General features: G+C 41.2%; 1 protein-coding gene across 5 annotated transcripts in view; it reads right to left on the reverse strand.

The window, feature by feature from the left end:
• LOC137339956 (metal transporter CNNM2-like) overlaps positions 1-22,043 on the reverse strand; it is a 190,561-nt gene that overhangs the window by 63,180 nt on the left and 105,338 nt on the right. For 3 of the 5 annotated variants that reach the window (XM_068002062.1, XM_068002061.1, XM_068002065.1), the window contains exon 2: positions 9,687-9,821. The exons of the other annotated variants lie outside the window; for them this stretch is intronic. In XM_068002062.1, the coding sequence (XP_067858163.1) occupies positions 9,687-9,821 (135 nt within the window). The remainder of the gene's footprint in view (positions 1-9,686; positions 9,822-22,043) is intronic. 5 annotated transcript variants of the gene reach the window in all.

Here is a 22,043-nt window from a genome sequence, read left to right on the forward strand (position 1 = left end):
TCAGATGAAAATGCTTCACCTTTGTCACAGTCTCCATGCCAGTAATAAAATTAACTATTTTTGAATAAAAAGTACCTTCCAAGATTTTCTTTCCCTTTTAAATATATTGACCATCTTTTCCACTCCACTCCCAAAAATTCCTTGTTCTTTTGTATGGTTACAAAGGTAGCAATGTTCTACCACAATAAAATCAAGTTACGTTAAACCCAAAAGCAGCAGTGTTGCTCTAGAGCAACTTAAATCAAAGTAGTAAGCCATTTCAGGAGACTTTTGACCTTAGATTTTGGGAAATAGTATAATTCTAAACTTTAGGTGGCAAGTGTACAAATGAAAATATGAAACTGTGGCAGGCAGTACACTTGGTCTGCTGTTCACAGCCAGATCATGGATTATTTTAAAGTATGCGATATAAAGAACGCATTAAATGATCCATAGGTGGCGTAAATAACGAATTACCCACGCGATCAGAATTTAAATGTTTTTATTCCATCATTTTGATTGAGCGGAACCCAAATGAGAGATAAACGGACCCAATTAATCTGAAATCAAAAACTTTTGTCCTGAACATAAAGTACATTTGTAAATTTAAATTTGGTAACTGTAACCTTGCAAAGTATACAAATTATTTTTTAAAAAATCACCATATGAAGCACTGATTAAAAAAAACTACAAAGCAATTTTGTGTTTCACTTAACTGCATCTATCAAGGTCAATTTCACACCGATATCCATTCAATTCAACTTTAATGCCTTCAGAAATAACGCATGCCATTATGAATAGACCCGAATAGTCCACCTAATCACACAATCTGATCAAAATGGTTTTTCTACATTCTGCAACTGAATACTAACTTTTTTTTTGTTGGAAGGGTAAGTTCAGGAAATTCTTCTCTTACCCCCATACAGGTTTTGCCAGCAGCCAAAAGCTGCATCACGACATTGGCTAAATCTAAATTTAACTTTTGGAATATTTCAGAGTAACATTTACACTATTATTCTGCTTTTGATTATTACATCCAAATTACAGTAAATAAAGATGTTAAAAGTAGAATACTACAGACCTGCACCTGCCCCTTGAAAATAGAGGTTACTTAGTGTAAAAATATGCACCAAATTTTGAAAGCAGCGGAGCAGCAATACAATGAAAGAAACCAAAATAAATGCATGCTGAAAATGCACAGCAGCCCTGTCAGCATCTGAAATGATGATTAATTTTTCAAATGGAGACCCTTTGTCAGAACTGAAAGATCACCAACTAAAGTGTAACCTGTTTTTCTCAATTCAGATGCTAGTAGGCACACTAGGCCCAATTTTAACCCTACACGCCTGGCATGAAGACGTTCAGGTCAGATGCCAAATTTACACCCCACCCCATTTTTGGCTCCATTGACGTCAACGGAGCGTAAAACCAGGCAGGGTGTAAATCGGGCATCTGACCCGAACAGGCCCCATTCGTGTCAGGCATGTTCGGTTCAAATCGGGGCTACTGTGTATTTCCAGCATTTTCTGTTTTTGTAGCAGTACAATAGTGTTAGACTAGTAAATATTTAATGCTATTAACAGTACTAACAGTTCAGCAATGGAATAAACAAACACCAGGAAGAGAGAAGAATTGACCTGATAGAGTCCAGTAACTTCTCCTATCACCTGAAATAGAGTAATTGAGCACTTGGACAAGTATGAGCAGATCAAAGAGTCAGCATGCATTTGTGAAGGGTAGGTCATGTCTAACCAAATTAGTTGCATTTTTTTTAAAAGGAGGTCACTACCATGGTGGTTAGGAGAGTGTCTATGGATGTTGTCTATATAGACTTCCAGAAGGTATTTGATAAGGTTCCACACAAGAGATTATTAGCAAAAATGAAAACACACAGAATTGGAGGTAACCTTGTGAATGGATTGTTAATTGGTTGGGAGGTAATTGACAGAGAGTAGGGATGAAGAGAACATTCGCTGATTGGTGGCATGTGACAAGTGGTGTTCCCCAAGGATCTGTGCTGGGGCCTCAGCTTTTCACCATATATTAATGATGTATGAAGGAATAGATAGTTGTATGTCCAAGATTTCAGATGACACTAGGAGGCATGGTAAGTTGTGCAGATAGGAGCAGGAAGTTACAAAGGGACATAGACATAAGTGAGTGGGCAAAACTATGGCAGATGGAGATCAATGTGAGGACATCCATTTTGGATCCGACAAAGACAAATCGCAATATATTCTTAATGGTGAAAGTCTAAGAGTGGTAGAGGAGCAATGGGATTTAGGTGTCCCATGTACATAAATCACTAAAAGCTAGTGCAAAAGTAATCAAAAAGGCTAATGGATTGTTGGCCTTTATCCCAAGATGGTTGGAGTACAAAACTGAGACAGTGATGCTTCAGCTGTAGAGAGCCTTGGATGGACACTATCTGGAGCACTGCACATCAGGAAGGATATACCTTGGAGGGGGTACAGCATAGATTCACCAGAAAAATACAGGGGCTAAAAAGATCTAATTTATGAGGAGAGGTTGCATAAACTTGGTTGGTATTCCCTTGAGTTTAGAAGGTTGAGGGTGATATTATTGAGATGTTTAAAATGATAATGGGATTTGATATGGTAGATACAGAGAAACTATTTCCTTTGGTATGGGAATCGAAAAAAGGGGGCACAATCTTAAAATTAGAACTAGGCCAGTTAGGAGTGAAATCAGGAAGCATTTTTTCACACAAAGGGTAGTGCAAATCTGGAACTCTTTCCCCCAAAAGGCTGTGCATGCTGGGTCAATTGAAATTTTCAAGACTGAGACTGATAGATTTTTGATCCGTAAGGGATATGGAGAAAAGGCAGGTAAATGAAGTACAGATTAGCCATGATTTAATAGAATGGCAGAACAGGCTCAAAGGGCTGAATGGCCTACTCCTGTTCCTATGTCCCTAATAGAAGTTTACAGCACAGAGGAGGTCATTTGACTCAGTGGATCTGCGTTGGCTTTTTTCTAAGCCAATCCAAAACTAAAACAACTGTCCTGCTTTCTCCATAGTCCCGTTATCATTCTTTGCTTCCAATGTTTATCTACTCTTTTGTTAAAAGATGTAATGATCAATACTTTGACTACTCCCTGTAGAAAAACAGTCCATGTTCTAACAATCCTCTACATTAAGGAATTTCTCCTAGACTCTCTCCCCATTCTCTAGTGACAATTTTAAATTGATGACCATTTGTCACCAACTCCTCAACCGGAGAAAATAGTCTTTCCTTATTCACCCTATCAGAACCTTCTCCGCTCCAAAGGAAGTAGTCCGAGTATCTCAAGTCTCAAGTATAGTTTTTCATCCATGATAGTATCCCGATGAATTTACGCTGTATGCTTTCTATGGCTTTTTATTATTCTGTGAACAACGCTAGCAAGGCCACATTTATTACCATCCCAAGAAGAATTTCTAATGAGATGATGTTAGTGAGTCTTCTGCTTTGTAGTGATTGTTTGTACAATGGAGTAGCTTTAGTGATGAGTGTGTCAACCACGTAGTTTAGAGCTGGAGTCATATGTAGTCCATTTATTATGGCAAAACAGTGGAAATTTATTATTATGCAAAACTCGCATGATGTGGGTGTTTCTGGAAACTACAAGTGTCCAGGACAAACACAAGTGTAAGAAGTGCCTCCAGGTGGATTCCCTAGAACTCAAAGTTACTGAGTTTCAGGAAGAACTGGAGACTATATGAAATTGGAGGACATGGTCACCCCACAACGAGAGGGGAAAAGCGAGGCACAGTGAAGGACAATGGGTGACCATCTGCTGGCAGGAAAGGAAGACCTGAGCAGAGGCAGTTGATGATACTCTTGGTGATCTGTAGCTGTCCAATAGGCATACAATGCTGGATAACTATAACACAGATGAGGAGACCAACATGGGAGGGAACTCACAAGCAACAAGTGATTACTCAGATAAGGGAAGGGGGAAGAAGATGCGTTAACTGCAAGAGCACAGTGGGAGCAAGAGAATCAATAGTGTGAGTAAAGAGTCACCTCTGCAACCATATGTTGTGTTGCCTCCAAGATGCTACACAAGCTCAGGATTTATGTCGACATAGTGAAGAATAAGACTCGGATCTTGCAAAGAGGCTTCCAGTAGTTTAGAAGCAGGACATTAAAAGGCAACAATCTCAGGATTACCACCAGTGCCATGCATCAACCAGTACAGGAATACCAAAATTAATAGCAAGAGGTATAGTGTGGGAGGGAAGGGTTCAGATTCATGTGGTACTGGGAAGGAGTGAAAAGTACTGACGTAATTGCATACACCTAAACAGAGATGGGTCTAATATCCTCAAGGGTGAAGGGTGGCTAGAGCTGTGGGAGATGGTTTTAACCAACATACCAGAATAGGAGGAAACCAAGAGAGTAGGAGAAAATAAGCTTTAGATGTATAGATAATAAAGAGGTAAAGGAGTTGAAAGTTATAAAAGGAAGAATTTGCATTTATATAGTGCCTTTCACGTTGGCGGGACGTACTAAAATATTTTTAAATCAATTAATTACTTTTGAAGTGTAGTCACTGTTGTTTAGTAAGCAAATGCAGCAGTCAATTTGCAGACAGTAAGGTCCCAAAAACAACAAGATAAATGACCAGTTAATTTCTTTTGCTGTTGTTGGTTGAAGAATAAATGTTGGCCAGAACACCAGGAGAACCCCACTGCTCTTCTTTGAATAATGCCATGGGTTTTTTTACGTCCATCCAAGTATGCAGACATGGCCTTGGTTTAACATCTCATCTGAAAGACAGCACCTCCAACAGTGCATTATACCCTCTGTACTGCACTGAAATCTCTGCACAGATTATGTACACAAGTCCTGGAGTGGGGCAATAATTGAACCATGGCTATAGTTGGATCAGAACTGGCAATAATTGAGTATAAAAGTTCACGGCTGATAGGGAAGAAAGAAAGGAAGGAGAGGAGGTGCTAATTAGACACATCATAGCACTGGAGCATGAAAATTTAAATAGTTAGCCCAAAAAGAATCCCTTTAGATTGAGCTAAGGAATAACAAGTGATCAGTCACACTACAGGGGAGAGAGAGGAAGCACATGGCATTGATTCATTCAAATGCAAATGATCATAGAATCATACAGCACAGAAGGAGGCCATTTAGCCCATACTGCCTGTGCCAGCTCTTTGAAAGAGCTATCCAACTAGTCCCACTGCCTTGCTCTTTCCCCATAACCCTGAAAATTTTTCCTTTTCAAGTATATACCCAATTCCCTTTTGAAAGTTACTACTTCCACTACCTTTTCAGGCAGTGCATTCCAGAGAATTTTTTGCTGCATTAAAAAAAAATTCTCCTCATCTCCCTTCTAGTTCTTTTGCCAATTATCTTAAATCTGTATCCTCTGGTTACCGAATGGAAACAGTTTCTCCTTATTTATTCTATCAAAACCCTTCATAATCAGATAGTTTTCTTTCAGAAACTAATATTTTGGGAAACAGGGTATGAGTAAATTAAGACTTGACATATGGTAAGTATAGCAAGCTTGGGAGGATCATGTGACTTTGGACCAATGGTTCCAAAAGCTCTCCACCAATGGGGTTTTCCTCACCTCATGTCTGGACCTGTTGTAGACTAATTGATAGAGGTTAATTCCAATATCATTATATCATGCAACTACCAGGATGGTAGAAGACAAACTAAATGGACCTTGGTCTTTTGTCATCTAGCAATTCCAATATTCCTACTGTGAGTACATAATAAGATGCTGAAGAATGGAGGGGAAATTGAGGATAACATTTGTAGACAAATTAGTGGATTATGATAACAGTAGAATTATAATTGCAGGAGATTTTAATTATCCAAAAATAGACTGGGATAGGGAGAATGTTTACATTGAAATAAGAGGAGGATTCTTTATGCAGGGTATTTGGGACTATTTTCTCAGTCAGTATGTTTCTAATTCAACAAAGACCACTTGACCTGGTTCTAAGTAATGAAGCAGAGCAAGTAGGAGACTACAGTATAATTAGATAAGAATAGAAAGGGAAAAGGAAAAACAAAAAAAAAATCAAGGGCAAGGATACTTGATTGAAGAAACAAATTATAGCAAAGATTTAAAAAAAACATTGCCCTCATTAAATGGAAAGAAAAGTTGGCAAACAAAACTGTAAATCAGCAATGGGAATTATCTAAACAGGGAATGGAAACCATGTTTATTCAAGTAATAGAAAGGGAGTATATCAAAAGGTCAGTATCCCATGGATAACTAGGGAAATGAGATCAAATTTGAAACTAAAAAAAGCATTTGCACTTACAGGACAGGATGAATATAAAGAATACATAGGAAAGCTACAAAAAGGGAGATTAGTAAACCTAAGAGGGAGCATGATAGAAAATTAGCATAAAACAAAAAGGTATATTAGCAGCAAGATAGGGATAGAGATACTAAGAAATGAAGGAGGTAAATGCAGAGTGAGGGAGTGACAAATACTAAATATGTACTTTGCCTTAATTTTCACAGAGGAGGTGGATATTGGGATTGTAGAACCACCAGAGGTTGAAGAGCATTTAGTAGCAGTTACTATTTAAAGAGAAATGGTACTAAAGAGGTTATTCAATTTGAGAGGGACAAATCATGGGGATCTGATGGCTTACTTCAGGATCTTCCGATGTAAACCAAGAAAAAAAGTGAGAACTACAATAACATTTCAAAATTATGTGGAAAGGAAAATTGTTTGAGAACAGGAGGATGGCAAATGTGACTTTAAAAAAGGGCAAGTCAGGAAATTATAGGCCAGTTAGTTTTGCTTCAGTTGTTGGCAAACTACTAGAATCTAGAATATAGGATGAAATCACTAAGCACTTGAAGAAACATGAGTTAATTAGGGCCAGTCTGGATTTCTAAAAGACAGGTCATGCTTGGCCAACCTTATAGAAGAAGTAACAGAGGATGGATAAAGGAAATGCAGTGGATGTGCTTCCTATGGATTTTCAAAAAGCATTGGTTAAGAAACAACATGTAGGCCCTATGATAAAGATAATGGAACATGGAACTAAGGTGAGTGTGGTCACCTCAAGATGGTTGGAGGGTCAAAAACAAAGCAAAGGATGTAGGTAAAATGAAGTTTCTTGGACTGGAAAGATGTGGCAAGTGTTCCACAGGGGTCTGTAGTCAACTGCTCTCATTTACTATATAGATAAATGATCCAGATGTAGGAATTGAGAAAGCAATATCAACATTTGCTGTTAACACCAAATTGGAGGTATGGTTAAATTGTGACGATGATAGTTAAAGACGTAGATATAGGTGACAAATGCAGTTCAATGTCAAAAAAATGTGAAGTAATGCATTTTGGAAATAAGAATGGGGAAACAAAATATACCTAAAATGGTAAGAATTTAAGGTAAGGAAATACACCTTAAATGGCGTAGGGGAACAGAGAGACCTTGGTGTGTAGATACACAGATCATAAAGGGTGGAAGCACAAGTAAATAAGGCCAAGAAAAAAACCAAACATAATCTGTTGTTTTGTATCAAGAGGCATAGAATATAAAACCAAAGAGATAATGTTGAACATGTGCAAGACCTTAGTTATGCAGCAGTTGAAGTATTGTGTATAATTTTAGGCATCTGTTAGAGGAAGGATATAGAAGCAATGGAAAAGGTGCAGTGTAGGTTCACCAGGATGCTACCAAAAATGAAGAGTGACTTCAAAACTTAGGGCTTTTTCACTAGACCTGATGAGTCTTCAAAATTACCGAGGGTTGTGAGAAGGTAAATAGTGATAGATTGTTTTCATTAGTTGACAAGTCAGCAACGAGGGGGCACAAATTTAAGATCATCACAACAAAAAAATGAATGCCAGGTTAGAAAAAAAAATGCTTTATAGAGAAGATGGTTAGAATGTGAAACACTGCCACAAACCACTGTTGAAGCAATGTCTGTGAATTCCTTTAAAAGGGAACTTAGATAATTTCTTGAACAAGAGGAATATAAAGAGTACAGGAAACAAGCAGGTGAGAACATGGGACTGTGACAGATGCGATGAAAACCGCTGCAGACTTGACGGCATTAACATTCTATGGTTCTATCGCCTGAAAGTCATTTTTTTTAAAAAAGGGGCAATAAATACATAAGATCCACCACTAGATCAGAAATGTTTTTTTTTTTGGTTTCATTTCCCAGGTTCTTTGGCGGGGGTGGGGGGGGTGGGGTTGGTGAAGAGAGAGTGGTGTTTTTAAAAGGCTTTAATTGAATTCAGTAAAGCTTAGGCACTATCTTTGATAATGATAATGATATTTTTACAGGTTACACTATGTGGCACTTGCAGTTGCAAACAACAGTGCTAAAATGCTCAATTCATTTCACGAGCACCTAGTCTTGACAGCCTGCAGAGATAGGCCTGTAGAAAGGGGGCCCACATCTCCATGTACAGCCCATGCATCACTTGTTCAGTTTGTTCAAATGTCCCATAGTTACTTTGTTCACATTTGTGTAAGGGTCCTTGCACCAGATCTGCATCTTCTGAACACCTGAAACAAGCACAGTGAGACTTTACAGGCTTCAGGGCACCCTTTTACTGTTGACCATGTACACATATGGTAAGATCTAGTGGATGGTTAGGCTAGTCATCGTCTTGGTAGCCTCCCAGATCACCATCCTAAGGGCGAGAGGCAGAACTATGACCAGAATGTGCGCAATGTTATGCCTTTGTGGCTGCAGTGTCACAGCACTCATCCATTAAGACCAGTTAGAATTTGTTGAAGTCTAGTTGTCCGAGGTACATTTGTTGCCCTAGCCCTATTTGATTCTGCTGCAGGTAGAACTTTCAGCAATTATCCTTCTTGCCTTCCATCAGTTCTTTCTTGTTCATGGAAGGCTCAGGTCTTGCTCCCAAAAGATATGCTATTATCTGTTGTCATGGAGGATGTTATGGAATAGGAGATGCGTGCACGGGGAAACTGATGGGGAGAAACCTGTTTAAATGGGTTCCGATTACATTGTATTTTGGGGAGAATAGCGGGGTGCTGGAGCTGGTATTGGTTTTGGAAAAAGTAAAAAGTGCTCCTGTTGTGAGAGCTGAAACTGGCCAACATATCAGCATAGACCAGTTGGGCCGAATAGCCTCTTTCTATGATGTAAATTCTATGTAATGTAATTCTATGTAACAACTTGATAGATAAACATGGTCTAGTCCTTGTGGAGTAGGCTGCCACTTGCAGCGAGTGCCCCTGGGAGAAAGCTACTTATCATCAGAGGAAGAGGCCCACAAGATCAGAGGCATTTTTGATGCACTGTGGTCTTTTCTCTAGGTACACTGAAATATTAGGTCCATATGCTATCTTGTACAAACGGAAAGGTAGTCTTGAAATGCTAGAAGTTGAAGGAGCACATGCACAATGACAAACATATCCACAACTTGCACGCCAATCTTAAATGTTGATAAGTGACAACATATCATGCGTTTCAGTGTTTTACAACAATCTGAGATGTTCTGACCTTGGAAGCTGCAAGTGTAACAAGGCTTTCAATTGTACTTTACATCTTGAAGATGTGCCCTAATGAGGTATGCATATGCATTAAATGCAATAAAATAGCTGCAAGTTTGTGTGAGGGCCCAACAAGGGCAAGCAATAAATATGGAACAGGCAATATTTTGTGCCATGCAATTTTGGGCCATCTACCCGATACATGGTACAGTCGGGTAGTCTTACCTTTGCCAGATTTCTTTAAGTGTGCCATCTTCTTGCGCATCTGTTCCCATGTTTTGCAGACAGTGTATGCAGCGTTGAGCCTGGTCACCAGCTGCTGCCAAAAATGGTACACCACTGTCTTCTGGGGAGGTTGCCCTGAAGTGTCAAAAAGGGGAACCATATCACACATCCATTTTGCCAGCATCAAACAGTGGGTTGGGTGTTGTATCACTCCATTATATGTCCACAGACTCTGTTTTGTGCCATCATACTGGGATTCCTTGCCCTTAATTTTTGATTGGTGTCTCTTTTCTCACCCTCCCCCATCCCCCAGCCTTGACAAACACTGGCAAATATTTCAAAGTTATTCTGAAACTTTGTAAAGCCTGAAATAATATTTGTCCCCATATGCAATATCGCACTTTCAAGCGCCCGCATCTCTTTAAATGTGACTTGCTGGCCAGATTTTTTACATCACCCTTCAGGCTGGCTTCCTGCACAAGGCCAAAGCTGGCCAGTCAGCTATGAATAAACAGTCAATTGAGTTGACCACTGTAAATTGGAGCAGTCAGCTTACTGGCTAACTTTGTGCCAGCAGCTAGCCATAAAAGCCCAACCTTATTCCAGTCGTATAAACTTTTCTTCTTTAAAGATTTCTAATCTTTCAGGCACAGCAGTGGCAATGTTGTGAGCAAGACACTTTTCAAGTTTCGGCAACATTTTTATAGATTTTAAATGTGTATTTTTGCATGTAATATTTAAATAAATTACACGTTTAAACGAGACATTCACCAGTTGCTACTCAGAATCAAGAAATATAGGTCCACAAAACTCCAATGCATTTATCCACTGCTTGATATAAAAATATTGCCCCAACAAAATTTGAACTGAACTTTGCAAACACTTGACAATTACCCATATTTTGTCATTGGCAATGGACATCAATTCACCCAATTAATCTCAAAACTATTTCTATTGGTATCACCAGCTCTACCAATTTAAAATATTCACATTTCAAATCTTGTTTCGAAAATGCTGAAACAGCTGAATACTCACTTACGCTGCAGAAACACTGCAATTGCCTGAGTTCCAATTTTGGCCCATTAGGACTATGTGATATATGGTAATGCTACTTTACCATTCTGAACAGTGATTATAAGGGGCAATCCTATAGGCCACCAATGTGAAAATTGCACTGCTGGAACATTCAGGTGGCTGAACTCCTATTCACCTTGGGCACCACTGACACTTACGACAGCAAGCGGGAGAGTCTGGATCACCCGCTAACTCTGGACGAACTGACAAAGGCCGTCCGATCCTTCGAGAAGAGTAAGACTCCCGGAAGCGACGGCTTACCGATGGAGTTGTACTCGGCTCTGTGGGACTGGATAGGCCCAGACCTGCTGGAAGTGTACGGGGGTATGCTTCTGGCAGGCAGCATGTCAGACTCCATGAGGAAAGGCATCATCACCCTCATCTACAAACGGAAGGGGGAGAGGGAAGAAATCAAAAATTGGCGACCCATCTCACTACTTAACGTGGACTACAAAATTCTGTCCAAGGTCATCGCCAATCGGGTCAAGTCAGCCCTGGAGGTGGTGATCCACCCCGATCAGACCTGCACCGTACCCGGCAGGAAGATCTCTGATAGCCTGGCGCTACTCAGGGATACGATTGCCTACGTACAGGACAGGGGGGTGAACACCTGCCTGATCAGCCTGGACCAGGAGAAGGCCTTTGACAGAATATCCCACACGTACATGATGGACGTGCTCTCCAAAATGGGGTTTGGGGAGGGAATCCGCAATTGGATCCAACTGCTCTACACAAACATCAGTAGCGCAGTTTCAATCAACGGGTGGGAATCAGAAAGCTTTCCGATCAAATCTGGAGTCAGGCAGGGCTGTCCTCTCTCCTCCGTCTTGTTCGTGTGTTGCATCGAACCCTTTGCCGAGTCCATCAGGAGGGATGCGGGCATAAGAGGGGTGACGATCCCAGGCAGCGGAGGCACTCAGGTCAAGGCCTCCCTGTACATGGATGACGTCGCCGTCTTTTGCTCGGATCAGCTGTCGGTCCGCAGATTGATGAGCATCTGCGACCGTTTCGAACTGGCCTCGGGGGCCAGGGTAAATCGTAGCAAGAGCGAGGCCATGTTCTTTGGGAACTGGACCGACCGATCCTTTGTCCCCTTCACCGTCAGGTCGGATTACCTGAAGGTGCTGGGGATCTGGTTCGGGGGGGCCGGGGCGTGCACCAAAAACTGGGAGGAGCGTATCTCCAAGGTTAAGCAGAAACTGGGACTGTGGCATCAACGATCCCTCTCGATCGTGGGCAAGAACCTGGTCATCAGGTGCGAGGTGCTCTCGGTGTTGCTGTACGTGGCGCAGGTCTGGCCCATACCTCGCTCCTGCGCCGCGACAGTCACCCGAGCCATCTTCCACTTTGTCTGGAGATCAAAAATGGACCGTGTCCGCAGGGTCACGATGTACAAATCTCCAGAGAAAAGGGGGAAAGGCGTGCCCAACGTGGCCCTCATCCTGATGGCCACCTTTGTGTGCGGCTGCATCAAGCTGTGCATAGACCCTCAGTACGCAAACACAAAGTGTAACTACGTGCTGAGGTTCTACCTGTCCCCGGTGTTGAGAAGGATGGGCCTGGCCACGCTGCCACGGAACGCTCCGTCCAGTTGGACCGTTCCGCCCCACCTGTCCTTCGTGGAAAGGTTTGTGCAGGAAAACACCTTTGACCACAAGGCGATCAGCAAGTGGTCCGCACGTAACGTCCTCGAGACCCTGCGGGAAAAGGAGATGGTGGATCCTGTCGGTTGGTTCCCCGAGCAGACTGTCAATGTCATTTGGCAGAACGCCTCATCGCCAGAGCTTTCAAACAAGCACCAAGACCTTGCTTGGCTGGTGATGAGAAGGGCCCTTCCCACCACTGACACTTACAGAAAACAGACACATTTCACAAGGTGGTGCTGTCTGGTACTGGAGAAATGTATGTTGCCTTACTTATACTACAGCAATGCCTCCAAATACAACATTGCAAAAAAAAACATCAAATTTGTTTCACAACCTTAATTTTAAAAGCTGTTTATTCAAACTTTCTTCAGCTCACATATAACCTACTTCAGATGCAAATGTGTTTTAGGAAAAAAATTCCAGTCACACAATCAAAATTACTGAAATGATGAGGCAGAGCAATTTGTCATAGGAGGTCAAGTTAGACCCGTATAAATTGTCAGAACAAAATTAAGCTATTAGAAAAGTCAATGTGGAACTACCTTCCAACTCACTCATCTCTAACTCACGGCAGCCTCAATGAACAATTTTAAATCACCTAGCAAGAGAGGGCACCATATCCATGGGTTATTTTTCAGCACATGTTCAGCTTTCCAGTCATGTTTATTTTGACCACTATTGAATTATGGTCTGGAAATAAACAACGGCAACATGTTCCATTCACAGTCATTTAATGTAGCATTACCCAAATTCGTCACTGCTATTTGCTCAGCTCCCTACTGCACATACACTTCATTGGTACTGCACTCAGAGGAAAGTGGTTACACTCCATTGACTGTTCAGCAGTGAGCACCATTGCTAAGAGGAGAAAAGCAAGTGGCATTTAATTCAAAAATTATTAAACAGGTTTCAGATTTAGGGGTACAGGGCAAGTTGCAATTTTATTTTTGGTCAACATTAAATGCTGTAAAAATTCAAATACAATTGTCACAAAGATGAGTCCAAACAAAAAAGTGAAAATGCTGAAATGCACACAGAAGAAAAAAGGTGGCATGAAACAATAAAAAACTCCACCACAGACTTTGCATAAAAGTCAGCTTTATCATATTAAATACATAACTTACTTGGACAGGATGCATCCACTAACCGTATTTTAAACATTGGCCACATATTACACAACCTTTGGATCTACAGGTGTTAGAAAAATTGTTTGTCTCCTTGTCTTCTCCAGCTTTTGCTCCTTTGTTCTGGCAGGCAAACTTACTGACTGAAACGTGAGCCATTCGGCACCAGAAACAAACGATTGATCAGCTTTTACTCGCTGTGTACAAAACTCAATGGATTTATATTATGACAAAAGATGTAAATGTCAACATGGTTCAGTGATGGCACTGTTCAACCCACAACCTTTTGACTTGGAAGAGTGTCCTACTCCTTGGCTTCAGCACATAACTTAAGTTGACACTCAAATGCAGTATTGACTGGTTCGGGTGGATATTGATCCCATGCCATTGTAAAGAGATGTGATATGGCACTATATTATTGCAAGTCTTCCTTTTTATAGGCATTAAAAATTTCAAAAGAACCCACCTAGGACCTTAAAAATGTATTTTGTTGCCTCGCCCCAATATACCATTATCCGTTACAGCAGCAGCAGAATTGTATTCCAGCACAATCTGTAACCTCATGGCCTGACATATTCCTCACTCTACCATTACCAACAAGCCAGGAGATCAACCCTGGTTCAATGAGGAGTGTAAAAGAGCATGCCAGGAGCAGCATCAGGCGTACCTAAAAATGAAGTGCCAACCTGGTGAAGCTACAACACAGGACTACATGCATGCTAAACAGCGGAAGCAACATGCTATAGACAGAGCTAAGCGATTCCACAACCAACGGATCAAATCAAAGCTCTGCAGTCCTGCCATATCGAGTTATGAATGGTGGTGGACAATCAAACAACTAATGGGAGGAGGAGGCTCTGTGGACATCCCCATCCTTAATGATGGCAGAGTCCTGCACGTGAGTGCAAAAGAGAAGGCTGAAGCATTAACAACCATCTTCAGCCAAAAGTGCCGGGTGGATGATCCATCTCTGCCTCCTCCCGATATTCCCACCATCACAGAAGCCAGTCTTCAACCAATTCGATTCACTCCACGTGATATCAAGAAATGGCTGAGTGCACTGGATACAACAAAGGCTATGGGTCCCGACAACATCCCGGCTGTAGTGTTGAAGACTTGTGCTCCAGAACTAGCCGCGCCTCTAGCCAAACTGTTCCAGTACAGCTACAACACTGGCATCTACCAGACAATGTGGAAAATTGCCCAGGTATCTCCTGTCCACAAAAAGCAGGACAAATCCAATCCGGCCAATTACCGCCCCATCAGTCTACTCTCAATCATCAGCAAAGTGGTGGAAGGTGTCGTCAACAGTGCTATCAAGCGGCACTTACTCACCAATAACCTGCTCACCAATGCTCAGTTTGGGTTTCGCCAGGACCACTCAACTCCAGACCTCATTACAGCCTTGGTCCAAACATGGACAAAAGAGCTGAATTCCAGAGGTGAGGGGAGAGTGACTGCCCTTGACATCATGGCAGAATTTGACTGAGTGTGGCACCAAGGAGCCCTAGTAAAATTGAAGTCAATGGGAATCAGGGGGAAAAATTTCCAGTGGCTGGAGTCATACCGAGCACAAAGGAAGATAGTAGTGGTTGTTGGAGGCCAATCATCTCAGCCCCAGGACATTGCTGCAGGAGTTCCTCAGGGCAGTGTCCTTGGCCCAACCATTTTCAGCTGCTTCATTAATGACCTTCTTTCCATCATAATGTCACAAATGGGGATATTCACTGATGATCGCACAGTGTTCAGTTCCATTCGCATCCCCTCAGATAATGAAGCAGCCCGTGCCCGCATGCAGCAAGACCTGGACAACATCCAGGCTTGGGCTGATAAGTGGCAAGTAACATTCACGCCAGACAAGTGCCAGGCAATGACCATCTCCAACAAGAGAGAGTCTAACCATTGCCGAATCCCCCACCATCAACATCCTGGGGGTCACCATTGACCAGAAACTTAACTGGACCAGCCATATAAATACTGTGGCTACAACAGCGGGTCAGTGGCTGGGTATTCTGCGGTGAGTGAATCACCTCCTGACTCCCCAAAGCCTTTCCACCATCTACAAGGCACAAGTCAGGAGTGTGATGGCATACTCTCCACTTGCCTGGATGAGTGCAGCTCCAACAACACTCAAGAAGCTCGACACCATCCAGGACAAAGCAGCCCGCTTGATTGGTACCCCATCCATCACCCTAAACATTCACTCCCTTCACCACCGGCACACTGTGGCCGCAGTGTGTACCATCTACAGGATGCACTGCAGCAACTCGCCAAGGCTTCTTCGACAGCACCTCCCAAATCCGCGACCTCTACCACCTAGAAGTCAAGGGCAGCAGGCACATGGGAACACCACTACCTGCATGTTCCCCTCCAAGTCACACACCATCCCGACTTGGAAATATATCGCCGTTCCTTCATCGTCGCTGGGTCAAAATCCTGGTACTCCCTACCTACAGCTCTGTGGGAGAACCTTCACCACACGGACTGCAGCGGTTCAAGGCGGCGGCTCACCACCATCTTCTCAAGGGCAAATCGGGATGGGCAATAAATGCTGGCCTAGCCAGCGACGCCCACATCCCATGAACAAATAAAAAAAAGCCATCATGTTGCAAATTACAAGAGTTTTTTTTTTAAAAACACACAACATTCTAACATCTGCCTCTATAAGAGTAGAATTGTATGTTGACTGTATTTGTCACTTCTTGAGTTCACACAGGTTGTCGCAGTCTGGTGTTGTAGTTCTCAAATGGTTCAGTTTCGAATCCAACCAGATGATCATAAATTTCAGTGTTATCTGCTACTCAGTGAATCCTAGCACAAGGTGCTCTTAGAAATCTTGGCATTAAATTTGTAACCACCATTTCAATCTTTTTTTGGCTTTGAAGTCATGAGCATTCACCATCTGAACAAAACTAGCTAAACACAAATCACAGAATGATACAGCACAGAAGGAGGCCATTCGACCCATCATGCCTGTACCGGATTAAGATTCCAAAAATATCCCCCCTCCCATTGCTAAAAGCATGGCAAAATAATAACTTTGTTTTAATAGTTTCATTTTTAAAAGGGGTTACAGAAAAAAAAAGGCTTTTTTTGAAATCTGGAACAAATCTCCCTAATCTACGCAAGGCATTTGTAGAGATGAGAAATTCTGCCTTCGTGAAATGGTTTTCTGCAACCTATGAAAGCAAGACAGAGAACAAGCTAGAGTGTGCAAGGATGGAGGCTTCTAAACTCAACAAAGCAAACTTCAAATTATAGCATAGCTACAAATAGCGCTGTAAAAATAAAATCAAGGCTAGATGTTCAGGGTTTTCAATTAGTCAACGTGCGGTACAAGACTGTTGAAATGCTCCCTAAAATGGATATTGAAAACGTTTCAATTATTGGCCAGGGAAACCGCACTGTTCTAATACCTGTGGGTTTTCCCTGGCTAAGCCTGCATTTTTCCATGATGAACATTTTCCACATCCAAAAAGAATCAACACATGCACTAAGTCTCAAACATGTGTTTTCCCATCTTTCTGGGGGGTTTTTTGAGATTAAGATTCCAAAAATATCCCCTCTCCCATTGCTACTCCGTCTCCGACAGCTAGATGTTGCGAAGAATGGCCCTATGTGATCCCGTCCTTCCCCAGGTTTTCCCTCCCTCATTGTGGGAATACTATTCACAAATGTGCTCCCTTTAGAGTATATTTCTATGAAAAGTATTATTAAAAGATATTTCCTCAGAAACAAATGGTAGGAGATGGACAATATATACCGCAATAAGAGTCGCTGCATACATGCACTAACGCTTTGTTCATTAGACTGTTATTTTTAAGGCTGGGGAGCCCTTCCTCCTAGTTTTATCTTAACCACTTTTTTTTGTATTTTTGAAAAAAAGCCACATACATAATTCATAAGATTGGTGCAAAAGTTTATAACCAGGCATTTGCACATCGGAACTGGCTATGCCATTTATTATGAGTTAGAACTCAACTGGAGTTGATCAGTAACATACAATATATCTTGTAAATCAAGTTTTTTGCAATTCACTGTTTAAAATCCTATCAGAACCTTTGCATCAAATGCTACATAAGAGATCTGTTGCAAAGATTAAGGCCCAAGGTGTTAAAGGCAAAGAGGCAGCTTGGATAGAGGGACACCTGGAGGAATAAAAGCAGCGAGTAGGAGCAAATAGATGGCTCTCAGATTGGCAAGATGTGGCTATTAGCATTCCCCAGTGATCGATGTTAGGACCTCCCTTGTCCTTCATATACATGCAATAATTTGAATGTTTGCATGGGGAGATCATAAAAATCTGCTGACTACAACAAATTAGGGGACGTGGCAAATTGTGAGGAACAATGAGAGATATTTCAGGACACAGACAGATTAGGGGATTAAGCAGATATGTTGCAAATGCAATTCACAAGATAATTACGGATTATGAAAGCCATTCAACCCATCTTAATTCATCCATCCAGAAAGATTCTAAAGTCCTTCCATTGTGGCATCCAATTGTTTCTTAAATGATTCCAGGGTTTTTGCCTCCACTAATATATCTGGAAGTCTGTTCCACAAATTGATCACTCTTTGTGCGAAGAATTTCCCGATATCAATCCTAAAATGACTTTTTGCTAGTTTGAACCATTGTCCACTTATTCAATATCCACAATTTAAACTAAAATTCCAGGTTAAATTTTCCGATACCCTAAATGATCTTAGATGCCTCTATAAGGTCAGCTCTCAGGTACCTTCCTTCTAGGCCGAAACTTCATCTGTCTTTCCTCATAACTCAGATCCCTTACTCTAAGAATCAGCCTCATAGTTCTGCAACATGAGAAAAAGAACAGAGAATGGTAATATACTTTAAATGGTAAAATTCTCAATGAAGTGAAGAAACAAGGAGGTTAAAGGATGCAGAGGCACAGATCTTTATTAACAGTATTAAAAGTGGAAAAACACTATTACAGGAGCTAATGGAATTCCTAAGTTTTATCTATAGAAACATTGAATACAAAAGCAAGGAGGTGATGGTGAAGCTGTAGAAGATATTGATTAAGCCACAGCTGGAGTACTGTGTGCAATGCTGGACAGTGCATTATAGAAACGATATTGAAGCCTTGGAAAAGGTACAATGTAGATCCACCACGAATATCAGGGATGAAAGGATATAGTTAGAATGAAAATTTTGAAAAAGTACACAGGAGCACAAACGGTTATGGTGGGATATAATAGAAGTGTTCAAAATTTTGAAAGGGTATGAGAGAGGATGAACCAGCAACAAGGAATACAACATTTTGGATTAGTACTGGAAGCATATAGGAGTAATATAGAAAACTATTTAATGGAAAGGATTATTAGAATATGGTTTTTAAAAAAAAGCAAACAAAATATTTGATTTGAACATTTAATCCCCACAACAATTTTTAGAATTGAAAGTTGATAGTTCAGGGCATGTTCTCATACTTTTGGGTCCAGACTAGTAGGAAATACCGATCTAAGATCCAACAGGCCAATGGAATGTGTGTGTGTGTGTGTGTGTGTGTGTGTGAGGCCACTGCTCTGTTCCAATACCCAAATTCTCCTACATAAGGCTGAAAATGATTATAGTTCACTAAATTACATCTGTAGCAGAAATAGAGTACTTCAACAGTACACAGCTGAGGGCTTCACCCGAGAACCTAAATGTTTTAAGAGTGTCAGGTCAAGGGGAACATACCATAAATTGTAACTACTATTCCTTTATGATGCATGGATGCTCTTAGTAAAAAGTAAGTATAATAAACAGACTGGTCATAAATCAAATCCATAGACAGACTAATATATAATGCTGGTTAATTACATCAGCTCTGGTATAAAGTTCACATGTAGACACAAGGAAGATACAAATACAACATTCTCAATTAGTAAACCAGGGTTTGTCTTTCACCAAATCTAATGAATTTAACCCAGCTGATCACAGAACACCAATGTAACCCATCTTATATTCGTTAACTTCAGTTGCTATTTGTTCAAGATTTTAAAATAAAGTTCAATAAGGAGGTTAATATAAAAACTTCAAATGTATTTAACTATTCCTTTCCATTTCCTCCTACTGGCTCCAGAATCAATTTTTTTTGGTGCATTTTCTAGCATCTTTAAGTGGGATTCTTTTCCTTGCCTGTTTTTTGTGTTCTGCATATATTCAAGATTCAGATTGATAGATTTTTGGACACTAAGGGAATCAAGGGATATGGCGATAGGGCAGGAAAGTGGAGTTGAGAACACAAGAACATAAGAAATAGGAGCAGGAGTAGGCCACACATCGCCTCCAGCCTGCTCCGCCATTCAATAAGATCATGGCTGATCTTCTACCTCAACTCCACTTTCCCACCCTATCCCCATATCCGTTGATTCCCTTAATGTTCAAAAATCTAATTAAAGGTAGAAGATCAGCCATGATCTTATTGAATGGCGGAGCAGGCTCGAGGGGCCGTATGGCCTGCTCCTGCTCCTGTGTTGGCAGCATTTTTGCCTCCTGCTTTAGCCCAGGGGTACTGAGGCCAACGCGCAAAAAGAATTAACTTTATATGGGCGCATTTATATAGCGCCTTTCACAACCTCTAGATGTCCCAAAGTGCTTTTGGTTTTTACTGTACTTCGGAAACTCACTGCACCCAAAGGACCTTATCTGGAGTCTGGCAGTATCTCATCGGACACGTAATCCTCAGTTTCCCTACACAATAAAGGCATTGCATTGCATGAACAGGGAAAACCATAGACCGATCTTTGAATGGACTGATCCGTGCAAATCTAGTAACATACTACTAAAAGGCAATAAACTTTATATGGAACAAAGAATGTAGCAAAATAAAATGATCAACACAGATCACAAATATGTGACATTACAGGAAAATAATGTGTGGTCTTGTAGTTAAGTGAAATTATGAATGGAGTGCTATGGTAAAAATAATTTAACGTACAATATATACCACTCAGAAGTTCTAAAGCTCCATCTCCTAAGTAATTTGTCCATCTTACAATCAAACAATTTTTAAAGCAAACAAAAACTTTTGTTTTGCATTTGAGAAGCTGCTCTCATAGAAGTGTGTTTGCCGTAAATAGCCACGTATAGGTCAAAACAAATCTTTTCACTAATGCTAAAATGAATCTTGTTTCAAATTTAAAAATTTACGCCCATCTACTCTTAGGATGATTTATAATTGGAATGAGGGCAGGGGGAGGATGTAGGGAGAGGAGGGATAGGGGTCAAGAATTAAAAGAAAGAGGGGAAAGGAAAACCTCAACAACAGGAACGAATGGCAAATGTAATTAACAGGTTTACAATTCTGAAAACATACTAGTTTTCCAATGTATAACAATCATAGAATCATAGAATGGTTACAGCACAGAAGGAGGCCATTCGGCCCATCGAGCCCATGCCCGCTCTTTGTTAGTGCAATCCGGTTAGTCCCATTCCCACCCCCCCCCTTTCCACGTAGCCTTGCAAATTTTTTCCCTTCAAGTATTTATCCAATTCCTTTTTGAAAGCCATGATTGAATCTACCCTTTCAAGTAGCGCAATCCAGATCATAACTACTCGCTGCATAAAAAAGTTTTCCTCATGTCGCTTTTGGTTCTTTTGCCAGTCACCTTAGATCTGTGACCTCTGGTTCTCGACCCTTCTGGCAAATGGGAACAGTTTCTCTTTACTTACTTTATCTAAACCCTTCATGGTTTTGAACACTTCTATCAAATCTCCTCTCAACCTTCTCTGCTCCAAGGAGAACAACCCCAGCTTCTCCAGTCTATCCACGTAACTGAAATCCCTCATCCCTGGAATCATTCTAGTAAATCTTTTCTGCACCCTCTCTAAGGCCTTCACATCCCTCCTAAAGTACAGTGCTCAGAACTGGAACACAATACTCCAATTGTGGCCGAACCAGTGTTTTATAAAGGTTCAACATAACTTCCTTGCTTTTGTACTCTATACCTCTATTTATAAAGCCCAGAATCCCGTATGCTTTTTTAACCACTTTTTCAACCTGTCCTGCCACTTTCAAAGGTTTGTGCACATATACCCCCAGGTCTCTGTTCCTGCACCCTCTTTAGAATTGTACCATTTAGTTTATATTGCCTCTCCTCGTTCTTCCTGCCAAAATGTATCACTTCGCACTCCTCTGTGTTAAACTTTATCTGCCATGTGTCCACCCATTCCACCAGCCTATGTCCCCTTGGAGTCTATCACTATCCTCACTGTTTACTACACTGCTAGGCTTTGCGTCATCTACAAATTTTCAAATTGTGCCCTATACACCCAAGTCCAAATCATTAATATATATCAAAAAACAGCAGTGGTCCTAGTACCAACTCCTGGGGAACACTACTGTAACACCTTCCACTAGTCCAAAAACAACCGTTCACCACTACTCTCTGTTTCCTGTCACATAGCCAATTTCGTATCCATGCTGCCACTGCCCCTTTTATTCCATGGGCGTCAATTTTGCTGACAAGCCTATTATGTAGCTCTTTAACAAGGGCCTTTT

The sequence above is a fragment of the Heptranchias perlo genome, chromosome 21 (genome assembly GCF_035084215.1).
Source record: "Heptranchias perlo isolate sHepPer1 chromosome 21, sHepPer1.hap1, whole genome shotgun sequence".
NCBI classification, from domain to species: Eukaryota; Metazoa; Chordata; class Chondrichthyes; order Hexanchiformes; family Hexanchidae; genus Heptranchias; species Heptranchias perlo.